This window comes from Sus scrofa, chromosome 18, assembly GCF_054392235.1.
Source record: "Sus scrofa isolate SSC_HxYL_T2T_F1_AM1 chromosome 18, Sscrofa_HxYL_maternal_Yorkshire_Landrace_v2.0, whole genome shotgun sequence".
Taxonomy (NCBI): domain Eukaryota; kingdom Metazoa; phylum Chordata; class Mammalia; order Artiodactyla; family Suidae; genus Sus; species Sus scrofa.
In genome coordinates this window covers 14,815,885-14,832,548 of record NC_139400.1, presented here as the reverse complement: position 1 = coordinate 14,832,548, position 16,664 = coordinate 14,815,885, and the positions used below count along the sequence as shown (strand labels likewise).

Below are 16,664 nucleotides of genomic sequence, written 5' to 3'. Positions count from 1 at the left end.
AACAATAACAACAAAAAGACAAAAAAAAAAAAATATATATATATATAAAGAATAAATAACAAGGTCTTACTCTACAGCACAAGGAAATATATTCAATGTCCTGAGATAAACCGTAATGGAAAAGAGTGTATATAAAACAATCGCTTTGCTGTAGAGCAGAAATTAACACAACACTGTAAATCAATTATACTTCAATTAAAAACGTAAACAGGGAGGGGGAAAAGCAAAAGAGTGGTTTTCCATTTCTTACTCTTTCTCTGGGAGGGGCAGGCTGGAGAAAACACACGCAGGCGCCAGCCAGTTTTAGGATCCACAGCCAGTGGCTTTTTCTCAGGGTAGAGTGAGAAAAGACGGGGGTGTTGCTGGATAAGGTGTAAGCCAGGGCTGTTGAGGTGGGTATCAGCTGTCAACAATCCGAGAGAGCGCGTGGTCCAGCCAGCCTCTGGTTACTCCAGCTGCCTCTGTCCACAAAGTAGTCTGAGAAGGCGACTGAATGCGGGTGCAGGTACTCAGGGCTTCTCTCTGCCTGCCCTCCCTGAAATGAAGTCAGCTTCCCAGAAGCCCCCGGGGGTGGGCCTGCCGTCGCAGCCACAGCTGCTGGCCCTGGAGATGAGATGCAGGCAGCACACGTGGATCCCCTCACCTGTACTGTGTGCTGAGTTCCATCCAAAGGAGCCTGATTGATGCTGCTCCCGCACGTTCTTTTCATCAGCAAGCCTGCTTTCCTGGGGAGGCCCCTGCATTCCCAGGGTTTGGGGTGTGGACTAGAGCACATCGCAAAGATACACAACCCTTTCTCTGCCCCTGGTGTCAATACTGTACCTGCTCATCTGGCTCAAGCAGGAGGGTTTCACCCACCAGGCATGGCCCTGGGCACCCCAGGGAACTGGTGAAGCCTGTCCTGCGGCGCATCCTGCGGATGAAACACCTTTTGCATGAAGACGCTGGAGCACCCACCTCTCTGCGTCAGGGCTGCCTCTGTCTGGGGAGGCTTGTCCTCGGCGAGACGCTGAACTCTCAAGAGTGGACGCTGTCTTCTGCAGCTTTTCCTCTTCCTGCACCAGGGACCAGCTAGGGCCTGGCATGGAGGGCACGGTGGACGTAAACAGTGGGTACCGGCCAAAGGCTGGAAGAGCGCCCCTTCTGGTGGGGAGAGGGACTGCTGGGGGCCGCTCCCCGCTTTCCCCATTTACCCTACCTGTGCACACCTCCAGGGCCTTCCCCTCGCCCGCGCAGAGCTGGCTCCTGTGCGTGAGGCCTTTCTACTCCAGACCAGAGAGAAGAGGCCCTCCTCGACTCGTGCAGGAACTGCAGCTCCAAAGCCAGGGTGACGGATCCTTGCTGTCACCCAACCGAGGTGCCTCTTTCAAGCCACTCCCCACATGAGGGACACTGCCGCGGCCGTGAGGCTGCAGCCCCTCTTTTCATCCCCAGGCCGGCAGGCCCAGGCCGGGAGCGAGGCCGGCCCCTGGTGCCCGAGAACCCCTCCTCCCTCTGCGAGGAGGCTGAGGCTCAGTTTGCAGAACAAAAGACATCTTGCAGAGCATTTTAAGGACCTGTATTTCGCTTCTGCACAAGTTGTACAATTGGCCAGAATAACGACAGTTTGTGGCTCAGCGGCATTTTGAAGCGTCCGTTTCGCTCAGCAGGCGCCCCAGGTCGTGGGGCTGGAGACCCTGAGAATTGGGAGGGTCCCGGGTGGGCCGGAGCGCAGGCTGAGGGCTGGGCTGAAGAGGGTGGGGACAGACAGGCGGGCAGGTTGGGGACGCGGTCCGGGCCAAGCACAGTCTCCCCACGGGAGACGGCTTCGGAGGTCCTCCGACGCGGAGGCAAGGCCCCATGTGTCGCCTTCGCCCGCTGGGGGCCCTCGGGCGGGCGGGCCGCGCTCCCTCGGCGGATCCGGGGGCCTCAGGCCGGCTGCAGGGGCGCTGCGGCGGCGCAGCCCACCTTGTTGCTGAAGAGGCGCGAGAGGCTGCGCTTGGGGGCGGCGCGGCGCGGCGGCGGAAGCCCCCGCACGTCCCAGAGGCGCAGCGCGCCGTCGTGCGAGGCGGTGTAGAGCACCTGGCCGTGCACCTGCGGGGGCGGGGCGGGGCTAGGGGCGTGGCCAGGGCGGGCCCTCCCATCGGGCCCCGGCAGCTACAGCGTCAAGGGCTCGGGGTCCGCCCCGCCTCCCCGCCTCGGATCGGCGTGAACTGCAACTGCCCAGGCCGACTGATAGGGAAGACTCGGCCCGGAGGAGGCTCGGCCCGGGGCGGGGGGTGGGTGGGAGCCGCGTGTCCTCCCCTTCCTCTCCCGGGCGGAGGATGCAGACGGGCCCGCCCTCGCTCAGCCCACTGGCCCCGCGGCCCAGGGGAGGGCGGGAGCGCCTACCTGGATGCAGTTGATGATGAAGGCGTGGCCGCGGAACACCCTCCGCAGGGCTCCAGACTGGGCGTCGAAGGCGCGCGCGCGGGCGTCCCCGCTGCCTGTGAACACTGTGAACACACAGTGCGACTGGCCTCCCGCCCCAGAGCCCTCGGCCTGGTCCCCGACGCCGCAGGGCAGGGGGCAGGGCGGGGAGTGACGAGGACCCTCCCTGGGACCCATCCCCACCTCCCAAGGATGTCAAACGGCAAATAGGAAATAGCAGAAGCCCCTTGAAAGGCAGGAGGCGGCACCTTCCTTATCTCAGCGCGTTCCTGCGAGTTCAAGGTGCTCACTGGGGGCTGGGAGGCGCCCTCTGTGGGCTGCCGCTGGCTCTGCAGGCCTGGCTGCCCCACCTCCCTTGGGCTTCAGATCAGTCCACCCTGTCCTTCCAGGCGCTTCCATCCCTCCTGATTATCACCTGGGCCAAACTCCCCACCCTTAGGCCATTTGGTGGAAGCCTTTGGTGAAGCTTGGCTTTTCTCGCAGGTGTTTCTAGCGGCTTTGAAGCCCCTGCCTCAGGGGGCCATCCCTCCCCCCACCATCTGAGCAGCCTCCTGGGGCAAAGACCAACCAGAAACGCGTTCCTCCCCCTCCTCAGTAATGAACTTGGTCCTCTAAACAATCCAGCCCCTCTGGGGTTCACCAGAGTGCCGCTGCCCAAACGCCCCCACGGGAAGGCCCCGGATTCTGTCTCCTTTGGGCTTCTTCCTACATTCTTAGTCCAAGAGTTCTCCAACTCCCCCGAACAGAACATCGCAGTCACCAGGAGGGCTTGTTAAGACACGGATGGTTGGGCCCACCTGATTTTCGGATTTAAGGAGGTCTGGAGTTCTCGTCATGGCTCAGTGGTTAAGGAATCCGACTAGGAACCGTGAGGTTGTGGGTTTGATCCCTGGCCTTGCTCAGTGGGTTAAGGATCCGGCGTTGCCGTGAGCTGTGGTGTAGGTTGCAGACGCGGCTTGGATCCGGTGTTGCTGGGGCTCTGGCGTAGGCTAGCAGCTATAGTTCCGATTAGGGTTCCTAGCCCTGGGAACATCCATATGCCATGGGTGTGGCACTGGAAAGGACAGAAAGACAAAATAAAATGAAATTTAAAAAATAAGGAAGTCTGGGGTGGGGCCGCATGTCTAGCCAGGCCCATGTGATGCTGCTGGTCAGAGAGCTCCCTGAGAACACTGGCCAGAGGAACTCCCTCGTCCACTCATCATCTTAGCCGGGGTTTGCTCAGAAGCCAACCCTGACGCTAGGATTTGCGTGCACACGGTTCATCTGGCAGGGCATTCCAGGAGGTGGGGAGAGAACAGGGAGGGAGGCCTCCCATGCAGGTGTGTTAGTGAGCAGGTGACTGCTGGGGGCCTCGGGAGAAGGCCCAAACTGTGTCTCAGAGTTGTTCCACCTGGGGACAAGGATGCTGGGTATTTATCCATCAACTCCCATTAGCCTCGATTGTGGAGGTCAACTCCCAGCTCTCCGACATGCCTCACAGGCAAACACACTCAGGCAGAAGACCTCAGATGCTGCAGCAGCAAGTGCCCCCTGAAGGGGTACACACAGCATCTGGTACAGCCACCAAGCATCCTGAGTGAGCCAGTCAGCACCCCCTGTCCTTGAAGCATCAATACCTTATCCCGTTTCCTGTGTGACCTGCCTACTCCAGGGAATTCCTTTTTTTTTTTTTTTTTTTTTGTCTTTTTGCCATTTCTTGGGCCACTTCCGTGGCATATGGAGGTTCCCAGGCTAGGGGTCTAATCAGAGCTGTAGCCAATGGCCTACGCCAGAGCCACAGCAACATGGGATCGGAGCCACGTCTGCAACCTACACCACAGCTCACAGCAACACTGAGTCCTTAACCCACTGAGCAAGGTCAGGGATCGAACCCACAACCTCGTTGTTCTTAGTAGGATTCGTTAACCACTGAGCCACGACGGGAACTCCACTCCAGGGATTTCTGTTAAAGCTACTGGTGAATGTGGCCCTAGAGGGGAAGTTTCATTTCTGGGCCTCTTCAGCTCCTTTCCTGCCTTTCCTCCACATGCAGTGTGGTTGTTGAGCATCCTGAGGGTAGGAAAAGGGTCTGGAATGAAGGCTGATCATCCTGTAGCCTGCAGGCAAGACCAAGGTCCAAGCTCCTTAACGCGGGCAGCAGGTGGGGTCTGCAGGATTTGCTGCCACAGCAAGTTTCATCCCAGCCGCTGCCACGGGGAGGCGCTCTAGGCAACGTTCTTTTTAAATTGGAGAAGCAGAGTCATAATCACATTTATAAGCTTGGGCACAGGAACAAGGGAAAAATCATTTTCTGAGTCAGACACTGAAATCCTGAGGGCATCTCAGGCTCTATTTTCAGAAATCCACTCTATCATCATCTAACACCTGTGCTGTGGAGTCGGTTGGAATTTTCCACTGTGGCTCCTCCCCCTTCCACCCCCCATTCTGCTCCCTTAACTCCTGTGCTAGAGAAATGACTCAGGCTCAGCCCCATGTGGGGTGGGCTTCCTGCTGCTGTTGGGTGTGTGCGTGTGTGTGTGTGTGTGTGTGTGTGTGCGCGCGCATTGTGTGAGAGGGAGACTAGCTGGGGAAAGGGAGGGTGCTGGTGGGGAAACAGAACATCAGGGGTCGTTTTGGGAAAGAGATTCTCAGGAACCTGGGAGGCCCCCTCCCATGTACGTGTGGTGAGATTGTGGGGTTTGCTCGCCCAGAACAATGCCTGTCTTCTGGACGTGTCTGGGGTGTAAACCTGTGGCAAGCCAGTCGGACAGAGCCAGGAAGGCCCAGATGTGGGACAATTTGAGACCTGTGGGATAGAGAGCTTGCTGATTACCCAGTAAGCCAAGCAGCCCCTCTTTATTTCCAAAACAACCCTGATTAATCTTCGCAGCAGGGTCCCCAGAGATTTTCTTATTCAGCCTCTCCTGCAGGCAGGGGTCAGGGAGATGTATGCAGAAGTCTTTGGGGGGGGGTTCCAGGAAAGATCTCTAAAGGGGCCTACTCATCTAGGAGACACATTCTTATGCCTTTCCCTCCTCTTCTTCATGCCTGCCTGAAACATGACATGATGGCTGGAGCTGCAGCAGCTATCTTGAACCATGAGGACCCCTCCTTAAAAATAGAGATTCATGCCAAGGATGAAGACGTAAAGTCAAAAAAGGAATCTGGGTGCCTAACAATTCTGTGGCGCCATCCACTCCAGCCTAGATCACCAGCTCCTGCACTTCTACCTGAGAGAAAAACCAACCACTATCTCATTTAAATCCCAGTTACTTGGGTTTTCTCTTATCCATAGTCAAACCGAATGCCAAGGGAAGCCAAAGCTACTTGACCCTCAAGTCTGGCTGGAGTTAAGTGGTGTCACCGTCCCACTTGAGAACTAGAGAGTGTCCTTGAGACCTGCTTTTGACCCGAAGGCTTCTGAACACACAGGTCGCTGCATGTCCTAGGGAGCTAAAGGTGGGGAGGAATCCCAACAGCCTGATTTGCTTTTTTTTTTTTTTTAGGGCCACACCTGCAGCAAATGGAAATTCCCAGGTTAGTGGTGGAATTGGAGCTGCGCTGCTGGTCTACACCACAGCCACAGCAACGCCGGAGCCAACACTGCGACCTACACTACTGCTCATGGCGACGCGGGATTCTTAGCCCACTGAACGAGGCCAGGGATCGAACCCGCGTCCTCGTGGATACTAGTCGGGTTCATTACCGCTGAGCCACAACGGGAACTCCTCACACCCCTGTTTGGACCTTATTTCTGCGGAGGAATAAACGTGCACAGCTGCCGCCCTTGGCCGCTGACCAAACTGAATGCAGCTGAGGCTCAGCAGGGAGGGGAGTAAGAGGAAGCAGAGGGGCCCTGGGCGAGGGGGTCACTTACAGGTGCCTGCGTGATACTTGAGGGCGCTCACGCTGTGTCTGTGGGCGGCGAACGTGCGCACGCGCTCGCCCGTGTCCGCCAGCCAGCACTTGACCGTCCTGTCGGCGCTGCCCGAGTACACGTGCCGGTTCACCAGCTGCGGGAGGAGGGCGGGCGGCATCGGACTCAGGCATCGCTGGCCGCCGAAGTCCTCCCCAAACCTCCCTGTGTAACGCGGGTGGGGCGCGTGCAGGTCTCGGTGGAGAAACCGAGGCCCAGCCAGAAAGCCCCCTGCCCGCGCATCGCACCGGCCTGCCCACTCCGGTGCCCAGCCTCTGGCTGCCCTCCCTTCCCCGCAGGGCGGTGTGGCTCAGGGACCCAGCGTCAGATCTTGACGGGCCCTTGGCCAAGTCACTGACTCTGCTCTCACCTGCTTCAGCCACAGATAAGGAGCCTGTCCCCCTCCTCCTGGGGCTCACAGACACGACCCCCCAGTGCTCAGCACCCCAAGAGCAGGAACCGGAAAATGCCAGCCGGCCCCACGTCTGTGACTGCCAGGTGGCTCTCATTAGCAGTCGCCTCCTCAGGAGCAGCTTGGCCCCTGGAAGGTCAATGCGAATCCATCTGGAGCTACTGCTGTGCCCTGGGGGTCTTCCAGCTGAGAAAGGGGTGCCCAGGCCCGGGCTTGCTCACTGGACTTCTGCTTGTGGAAGGGCAGGTAGGTGAGAGAAAGGTCTAGACATCACCTAAGTGGCCGCAGCGTGAGGCAGACTGGATCTGAGCATCCAGGGGCCACTGTGGGGTCCTGCCCTGCCCGCCCCTAGAGACAGACTCCCCCACTTCCCACTCGCTCCTGCCAGCTGGAGTGGCATTCACACCCCTGCTGGTGTCACAGGAGGTGGGAAAAGGGGCTGGGAGACAAGGGAAGGGCCTGGGGGGCCCCTCCCAGAGTACCCCTGGCCAAGAAGTCCAGTGTACCAGCCAGAGAGAGCCCAGAGACTACTGAAGTAATTCCACAAATGTCCTAGACGAAACACCACACAGCCCAGAGAGCTCCCAGCACCTCTCATGGTCGGAGACACGGTTGAGAACCCAAGGCCGACGGGGTGAGGTCCTCAGCTGCAGTTAGCTGGCTGATGTCACCAGGTGTCCTCCTGCTTGGCAGGGCCCAGGAGAGATGAGGCCCTTCTCCCAGGGGTAGTGGGTGGTGGGCCTGGAACAGGCTTCCTTTTTTCTTTTCTTTCTTAATTTTTTTAAATCTTTTTTTTTTTTTTTTTTTTGCTTTTTAGGGCTGCACCTGTGGCATATGGATGTTCCCAGGCTAGGGGTCAAATCAGAGCTGCAGCTGCCAGCCTAAGCCACAGCCACAGCAACGCAGGATCTGAGCCACGTCTTTGATCTACACCACAAATCACAGCAACACCAGATCCTTAACCCACTGAGGGATCGAACCCACATCCTCATGGATACTAGTCGGGTTCGTTAATGCTGAGCCACAACGGGAACTCCTGGAACAGGCTCCCTCAACATGTGCCAAGTCCTCCTAGCTCCATCGCGCACTGCCGGTCTCAGCCACTTTCCATGCCAGTTCCGAGGGGCTGACTCAGTTCCCCCACGATATTTTCCAGTTTCCATCCCAGAGAAAAAGACTCTGGCCCAGTACATCTTTCCACTCTGGCCACAGGACACACTTGGCCTTCGGTCAGTTCCTATGGTGGAAGAGCAGAATCTCAAGGAACACATGTGGCCTCCTGGAAGCAGAGACTGCAGGTGCTTTCCAGTGGACCAAGTGGGAGACGGGCATGGCCTGACTCTCGGGCCCTGCCCTATAGTCCTAATGGGTTTCTGACTGGCCCAGCCAATGGAGCCTGGCTTCTGGCCTCTCCTACTGGTGCTCCACTCCCCAGGGACAGGGCCTCCCCAGAGTCCAGAACACCCCCCAGACCTCCCCCCATCAGCACCCTCAGGGGCTTGGATCCTGGTCATCGATGGGGGCAGGGGCACCTGCCCAGCACCCTCGCCTACTCTCAGCCCTGTGCCTGGAGCCCGGATACGGCCCGGCTTCCCCAGGCTCACCTGTCCTCACTGTCCCCTAAGATCCCTGCCTACATACTGTCCTCCCCAGGTTTTTTATTTTTGTTCTTGTTTTTTAGGGTCATAGGTGCAGCAAATGGAAGTTCTCTGGCTGGTGATGGAATTGGAGTTACAGCTGCTGGCCTGTGCCACAGCCACAGCAACGCCAGATCCAGCCCACGTCTGCGACCTACACTTCGGCTTATGGCAACGCCGGATCCTTATCCCACCAAGCGGGGCCAGGGATTGAACCTGCATCCTCATGCATACTAGTCAGGTTCATTTCTGCTGAGCCATGATGGGAACTCCCCTCCCCAGGTTTTTCACAAGTCCTCTCTGCCTAGAAAGTGCCCCTGAGCTGATTCCCCCCTCATCTCTTGTGGGAAAGCCACCCCCCTGGGTCCCTCCCGTACTGCCGGCATGGGGTCTGCACCCTGCCCCTAGGCTGATCGCCACTGGTCCCCAGTGTTTCCTGGCTGGCCTCACACCAACCATCACCGCCAGAAGCAATCCCAGGTCTCCAGCGGTCATGCTTCCCAAACTACCCACTGAAACCCAGAATAAGGGGTGCAGGTACGAGCAGCAGGTGAGTCAGGACCCCGGTGCGAGAGCTCCTGTTGTGGCTCAGCAGGAGCGAACCCAACTAGCCTCCATGAAGCTGTGGGTTCGATCCCTGGCCTCACTCATTGGGTTAAGGATCTGGCATTGCTGTGAGCTGTGGTGTAGCTAACAGATGTGGCTCGGATCCCGAGTTGCTGTGGCTGTGGTGTAGGCCGGCGGCTACAGCTCTGATTTTCCCCCCAGCCTGGGAACCTCCATATGCCGCAGGTGCAGCCCTGAAAAAAAAGACCCTAGTGCCAATCGGGCCACTCGGCCTCCCCATCTCTGCCTGCTCGGCCCCACAAAGGGGACACTGAGTGCAGAGACACAGGGAGGATGCCTCCCGCTCAGAGCTGATGTTCTGATGACGCAGGGCCTCCAACACTGTGCTTAAAAAGCCACCAAGCTGTACACTTTCAAAGCACAAATCCTACATCCAGAGGCTGAGGAAATGCTGGAGCCTGCTGTCCTTGGCTGGCCTCACGGCTCGCTTTGGCTGGTTTCCTGAAAGGAGACCCACGGGGAGCAGCAGGGTGGCCTGGGGAGGCCAGAGGGGCGTGAGGCAAATGGGAAAGCAGGGCAGACCCCGACGGCGAGTCACAGAGGCCGGTCCTGCTGGACTCCCAGCCCCCAAGGCAACTCTGAGGGGACGGGCTTATGGGCCATCTCCCTGGCGTGTGATCCACCCACGCGGAGGGGGCAGGATGAGGCCAGGGTTTGGGCCTCCCCCTCCCCCTTGCTCACGGCAGGCCATGCACCAGCGCAGCAGGAGAGGAGCAACTGGGCCAGGTGGTGAGCAGGGCACAGCCAGGCTGCAGGCATTTTCCTATCAGAGGAGGCTCCCTGACTCTAGCATGGTATGGACCCCGTCACCCCTTTAAAAGCTGCTTGTTACAAGCACAGGTTACATGTTGAGTCCTGGGCTCACATCCTGTCTCTGCCCCTTACAAGCTATGCGACCCTGGGCAAGTTGCTTACCCACTCCGAGCCTCCATCTTCTCATGTGCAAAATGAGAAAAAATAATCCCCCTTGGAGGAGGCTGGGAGGATACATTTGATATCCCACGCAGCCTAGTCTAACCCGGGAGCTGGTAACACCCAGTCTCTGCCCGGCCCCTCTGGGTTTGGCAGGACAGGGCTTTTGCAGGAAAAGAACGAGCACCCAGATGAGACCGCAGACAGGCAGGTGCGGGCCCAGCGCCCTGGGGTGGCCCCACACCACCAGCACGTTTCCTGGCCCTCTCTGGTTATGTTTGAAATGTTTATTTCTTTTAAAAGATACGAAGTAAGGAGTTCCTGCTGTGGCACGACAGGATTGGCGGTGTCTTGGGAGCACTATGACACAGGTTCGATCCCCAGCCTGGCACAGTGGGTTAAGGATCTGGTGTTGCCTCAGCTGCGGCTGGGGCTTAGGTTGAGACTGGGGTTTAGCTCTGATCCCTGGCCAGGAAACTCCAGATGCCTCGGGGCGGCCAAAAAAGAAACAGGAGAAAAAAAAAAAGATATGAGGTAAGCATGACCTGATGCTAATATCTCATTTCCAAGCTGGGTACACAGGTGTGTGTTTTACTGTCTGCTATATTTTATGTCTGAGATGTTTCATAACCAACATTTTTTAAAAACATAAATATGAAAGTATGAAGGGACAGCAAAGGGTCTCCTTCTCCTCTTCACAAGGACCACCCGGTGAGCTCAGGCCCTGGGAGCTCCTCTGAAGAGCGAGGGTAAGGCAGCTGTCCCCTGACTCCACGGTTTGTGGACTTGACCTTGAGGAGGTTACCTGGAAGTGAGCCCTCCCTCTGCTCTGGCCCACCTTCTGCGCACTCTCGGCTACCCCCACCTGGCTTCTGGAACCCTCTGGGGTTGGCACGCAAATCCCATAATAGAGGGGAAAGACGGGCCCTTTGGCCGTGGCCGATTTCTTGGGCCTCGCCTCTGCCCTTGGAAGGCTCAGAGCCACTGTGGGCCTACGAGGAGGTGGGAGCGTGCCATGCGGGACCTTCCAGGCACAGAGCCGGGGGGTGGGAGGCAGGCTAATGAGGCTGGATTGCTCTTGTAAGCCTCGTCTTTCCTCCCCAGCCTCTGAAAAGGCAGCTCATAACTTTATCTCAACACACAAAAGGGCCTTCCTGTTCCCGATGCACAGTGTAAACACACAGCTCCCCGGAGCAGGCCCCTCAGGACCCTGGTGGGTGACTGTCACGCAGCCCAACAGGAAACGCAGACAACGCCCTCCCTGCCAGCGCCAGCGCCTCCTCCCCAAACCACCGCCGGAGGCCAGGACGCTGGGCTCACAGAACCCTCCCGACCCAGGATGCTCCAGACACCAGAACCCTGCCTGTCCCGCAGGGCATCTGGGAAGGCAGCCTGCCCCTCCCCGAGCTGGTAGGATGGGGAGTCTGCCAGGTCCCCAAGAGGAGATCCGATCTCCGGCTCAGGTGGCTTGTCCTGTGTGTGGACATGCAGGGGACAGAGAAAGGGACGGAGGAAGGAAACAGACGTGAACGCTGAGAAAGAGGGACTAGGGGAAGTGGGCAAAGGCAACGCCCCAAAGGTCACCCAAGCCCAGCCTCCCACATCACGGCACAGGTCGATTGATTTGGTACCAGCGGCAACACCACAGAGACCCACTTACGGAGCGTCCACCCCACAGGGAAGCAGCCCTCTCTCCTGAATGCGGCCTCTGCACCCTGGCTGCTTCTGCGGGGAGGCGGCCCCCGGGCCCGTCCCCTCCCCAGGGCCTGTCCCCTCCCCAGGGAGGGGACGTCAAGCCTCCATGAGCATCAGGCCCTCCATTCTCAGGAACATGCCAGGCCGGCCCTGCAGCGATGGGGGCCTGGGGTTCCCTCGGGCAGATCCTTATCCCCCAACTGCTCTGGAAAATGGGGGCTTCTCTGCCCCCATTCCATCTGGGGGTGAAGCAGGCTCTACTCAATAGCTAAGTAACGAGCCCATGACCAAACAACTCTCCTGAATCAAGGGCTGTTGCCATGGAAATGGGGAGGGGCCACCTTGTGTCCCTCCCTTCAGACCCCACTTTGGGACCAGCCTCTGCCGGGGTGCCCACAGCTCCTCCGACTGGGTGCGCGCTCCCTGCCCAGCCAACCACGCAGGCCCTCTTGCCCCCAACCTTGACCCCACACCCAGGGGCCCCCACACGCCATGTGCCGGTCCCCACTCCCACTCCCTGTCGGGGAGCCATCCTGGACCCGTCCCGCTGTGTGCCTGCAGGAACAGGACTGACTCCACAGGGGGAGCTCCACACACGAGCAGTACTCCACCCCAAGAACAGCCCACCCTGGGAGCACCCCTCACTTCAGCACCCACCCCAGGGGCACCCACCCTGGAACACCTCAAGCTAGAAGCACCCACCCCAGAACACCCCATACTGGGCACCCCACACTAGAAGCACCCCAGACAACCCCACATTGGGAGCACACACACTAGGGCACTTCACCACAGAGCACCCCACACTGGGACACTCCACCCTGGGAGCTGGCCTTGACCCTGTGCTTCCCGGGGCCTTTTGAGCATCCTCCTGCAGAGGGAGGAGCTCCGCCAGCCGGCTCGGAGCTCATTCACTCCTCCTGCCGGTGGCACTGGGCTCTACACCCCCAGTAGGACAAGGCAGGGGACAGACTCACCCCCAGGATGACAGCAGAGGAGACACACTCCCCCCTGGTTGGCACCAAAAGACTGAGCCCAGACGTGCCCCTCCCTCAGGGAGCCAGAGCCCATCCCTCTGCCCCTGCCCAGGACACAGAGCCACGGCTCCCTGCACGCCTCTCTCCATCACGCACGATGCTGCTTCCCAGGTGCCTCCAGGGCCCCCCCTTTGCCCTCCCACCTCTCCAGCTCTCGAGCTCGGAAACTGACTCTCAGCTCAGTAACAGCCCCCATCACCATGTCCTCAGCAGGGGCTGAGTTGGAAAAGTGCAATTTATATGACCAAACAAGCATGGCAGGGACCTGGCCTGTTCTGGGGTTCACCAGGGGTCGGGGGTCCCTCTGTCCAAACAAAATGGAGCCCTTCTCTACTCCACTGGTCCTGGGCTACCCTTCACCCCCCAAACCCCAAACAGGCCTCCTGGGGGCCCACGGCACTCTGCTTCCGTCACCTCGAGCCCATCCCATCGCTTCATCTGTGACTCCTCTTAACCCTCCCGTCCATGGAAGGAAACCAAAATCCACGTGTTGCCAACAGCCGTAACCCTGGTATCTGTGACTGTGACTGGATTTGGCAATAGGGTCGTTAAAGTGGTAACAGTTAAAATGGGGGCGTGAGGGCGGAGCCTCACATCCCACACGACTGGATGCAGCGGGAAGACCGTGTGAGAACACAGGGGAGCGGCTATCTACAAGCCAAGGAGAGAGGCCCTGGGATGCCTTGAGCTTGGACTCCCAGCCTCCAGAAGTCTGAGATCAATCTGTGCCCTTTAAGCTGCCCAGTCTGTGGTGCTTTGTTACACAGCCTGAGCTGACTGGTACACTGGGGGCAGGGCTCAGAGGATGCACGAGGGTGGGGCCAGGCAGGTCTCACCTCCAGACAGATGATGGAGCCCTGGTGCTCCCGGAACACGCGCAGCGGCTCCCCACTCAGGATGTCCCAGGCGCGGATGGTGGCGTCGGTGCTGCCGGTGAAGGCTGTGTGGCCAGGTGTGTCCAACACCAGGCAGAGCACGGCGCCCGTGTGGCCCCGCAGCGTCTGGTGGCAGCAGCCACTGGCCACCTGCCACACCTTGGCTGTGCCGTCTGTGCTTCCCGTCACCAGAAGCCCCCCAGCCACGGCCTCCTCCACGCAGGGAGCCCCAGGCAGGTCCCAGGGGGCAGAGTAGGCTAGAGTCAGCACACAGTTGCGGTGGCCCCGGAACTCCCGCGACACCTGCCCTTTGTCTACACTCCAGGCGCGAGCTGTCCGGTCATAGGAACTGCTGAAGAGCTGGTTGTTGGTGACCAGGATCCTGGTGGCAAGAGGGGGAGGGTCCAGGGTCAGAGGGCGCAGAGGGGGCCAGCGGGCTGTCATAAGGTCCCTTTGGCTGGCGCCTGACATGTTCACCGAGCCCAGGCGATGGAGGAGAACATGCAATGCTCCCATCTCAAGGCTGAAGCATCTCGAGCCTCCTGCTCCAGGGGGACAGCAAAGGGGCAGAAGAGCCGGAGGCAGAGCAGAGATCTCCCAAGCAGTCAGTGTTCATGGTTCTTTTTTTTTTTTTTTCAAAGTATAGCTGGTTTACAGTGTTGTGTCACTTGCTGCTGTACAGCACGGTGACCCAGCCATACGTAGAGACAGTCTTTTCCTTGGACCGACGTCTATCAAGTTCTGTCCCAGGAGATTGGATATGGTTCCCTGTGCTGTGCAGTGAGACCTGCTTCCTAATTCTCATCCTCATGCTGATGCAGGCTGAGAGCTTCTCCCCGAAACACACGTCTGTCCGTGTGTAACTTCAAAGGGCCCCTTTACACACCCCCGACAAAGTGAATCTGGCATGGGGTGTGTCGTCCATATGGGGACAGAGGGTCAGGATCCCAGTGACAGGGAAGCCTTGTGCCCCCTCTTTTTTTGTTTGTTTCTTGTTTTTTTTTAGCTTTTCAGGGCCGAACGCACTGGCATATGGCGGTTCCCAGGCTAGGGGTTGAAACGGAGCTACAGCTCCCGGCCCACACCACAGACACAGCAACTCAGGATCAGAGACGCATCTGTGACCTACCCCACAGCTCACAGCTATGCTGGATCCTTAACCCACTGAGCGAGGCCAGGGATCAAACCCGCGTCCTCATGGATCCTAGTCGAGTTCATTAACTGCTGAGCCACGACAGGAGCTCCTGTGCCCGCTCTTTTAAAAGTCTTGGCCAGTGAGCTTAGCACGGGCAGGAGGAGAGATGATCGTTCCGACCGCCTCTGGGCTGTCTCACTTCCTGCAAATATCAGGAAGCAGCGCTGCCCACGGCTCCTTCCCTGAAACCGGGAGATACGCTCTCACCACGTGTGTGTTTCTACAGGGAAGTGATGACGTGTGGCCTCAGGGGATGGTCTGGGGGCCGGAGTCCTGCTGGGTGCAGCCTGGCGTGAGAGGGCAGGGGCACCAGGCCGGGCTGGGCCCCCAGGAGCGTACACGCCAAGCCCAGCTCTGAAAACATGAGAAGTGAGGGCCACGTCCTCCGGGACATGGCTCACTTGTGAGCAGTTACTTAATGATGCACATGTCTACGCGGAGCTAGTGTTCAAGACAGCCAATGGCGGGCACGCGCGTGTGTGTGTGGTGTGTACATGAGTGAGTACGTGCACCTGTGTGTGAATATCCGCGTGTGCTGCGCGTGCACTCGGGAGACGCCAGACCCGGCGGAGCATCATGTCTCGCCCTCGTCTCCAGGTTTACTCTGGAGGAGCAGGTGAATCGTTTCCAGCACACCCTGAGAGCTCACTGGTCACGTGAGGGGTGGCCTCCTCCCCTGTCCCATCCTGTCAGCCCTTCCACCGCTCACAGCCTCACAAGAAGAGACTCGGTCACCAGCTTCCTTCTCCAGAAAGAGTTCTGCGAAGAGCCCAGCGGGAGCGGAGTCCCGGGTCCTAAACTCAGCCCCCCGCACCCCGAGCCTGCTTGGCCCTGGTCTCCCAGGTCCCAGGCCTCCCCTACTCCGGCTAAGGGAGGGGGGCTGGAACTGAGCTCTATGGGGGTCCCACTGGGGTCCTTCTCCACTCAGAATATGCGGAGTTAACACAACTCTTCCACCTGGCAGCTCGGGGATGTCACTGTGTTCCCGCCCCGAGAGAGCGCCTTCTGATGGACAGGTCCTCCTGCCAGTCAGTGACGGCCTCACCCGCCCCTCCCACCCACTGTGCTGGACCATTGGGCTGCATGGGTCCCACGTGGACTCAGGCACCACAAAGCCCATGCTGCCAGCATCCCCTCTGGCTGAGGACATTCTTCTGTCACCACCACAACGGCACCCCAAACACCCACTCACCCAGGGCCCCTTCCTTGCTCTTAACTTTCCAGGCAGGTGCCCCTCCTGGCCAAGAGGGCCTGAGGACCGGTGCCCAGACTCCTGCTCATACTGGGCATCCCCTGGGGAGCTTGAGGCAGCTGCAAGTGACAGAAAGAGTGTCCAATTGATCTGATCAGCAAGGAATTTCTTTCTTTCTTTCTTTCTTTTTTCTTTCTTTTTTTTTTTTTTTTTTGCTTTCTAGGGCTGTACCTGCGGCATATGGAAGTTCCCAGGCTAAGGGTTGAATCAGAGCTACAGCTGCTGGCCTACACCACAGCCACAGCAACTCGGGATCCGAGCGACGTCTGCGACCTACACCACAGCTCACGGCAACGCCGGATCCTTAACCCACTGAGCGAGGCCAGGGATCGAACCCGCAACCTCATGGTTCCTAGTCAGATTTGTTAACCGCTGAGCCACGACAGGAGCTTCTGATCAGCAAGGAATTTCCATGGCTCAGCCCAGACCCAAACTCAACAAGGAAAGGCAAAGTCAAACCTCGTGAGAAGGAGGGACTGAGCTATTTTCAACAGCAACACGGAGAGGAGAGGTTTACAAATACCCTTGACTCTCTTCAGAACAATCCCCATTGCGCTCCTCCTCCCAGGCCCTGGTCCGCTATCAGGTACCAATTAATCCATCTCCTCTGGAATGCGTTCCCATCAGTTGGAGCTTCGCCCCCCAGTGCCTTGCCCTGAGCCCAGCAAGGGGCAGATGTGCTGCCGGAGCCAAAGGGGTGTTTGTTGGTGGTGCCGCC

General features: G+C 58.7%; 1 protein-coding gene across 17 annotated transcripts in view; it reads right to left on the bottom strand.

The window, feature by feature from the left end:
* WDR86 (WD repeat domain 86) overlaps positions 1-16,664 on the bottom strand; it is a 49,865-nt gene that overhangs the window by 12,188 nt on the left and 21,013 nt on the right. For 2 of the 17 annotated variants that reach the window (XM_085005156.1, XM_085005146.1), the window contains exons 4-9: positions 13,461-13,881; positions 6,269-6,404; positions 3,207-3,463; positions 2,371-2,474; positions 1,199-2,073; positions 251-1,078 (exon numbers count right to left, since the gene is read on the bottom strand). In XM_085005156.1, the coding sequence (XP_084861282.1) occupies positions 3,399-3,463; positions 6,269-6,404; positions 13,461-13,881 (622 nt within the window). In that variant the 3' untranslated portion in view covers positions 251-1,078; positions 1,199-2,073; positions 2,371-2,474; positions 3,207-3,398. Of the gene's footprint in view, positions 1-250; positions 1,079-1,198; positions 2,074-2,357; positions 2,475-3,206; positions 3,464-6,268; positions 6,405-13,460; positions 13,882-16,664 lie in introns of those variants that run through there. The other 15 variants (XM_085005154.1, XM_085005153.1, XM_085005155.1 and 12 more) reach the window with 13 other exon arrangements.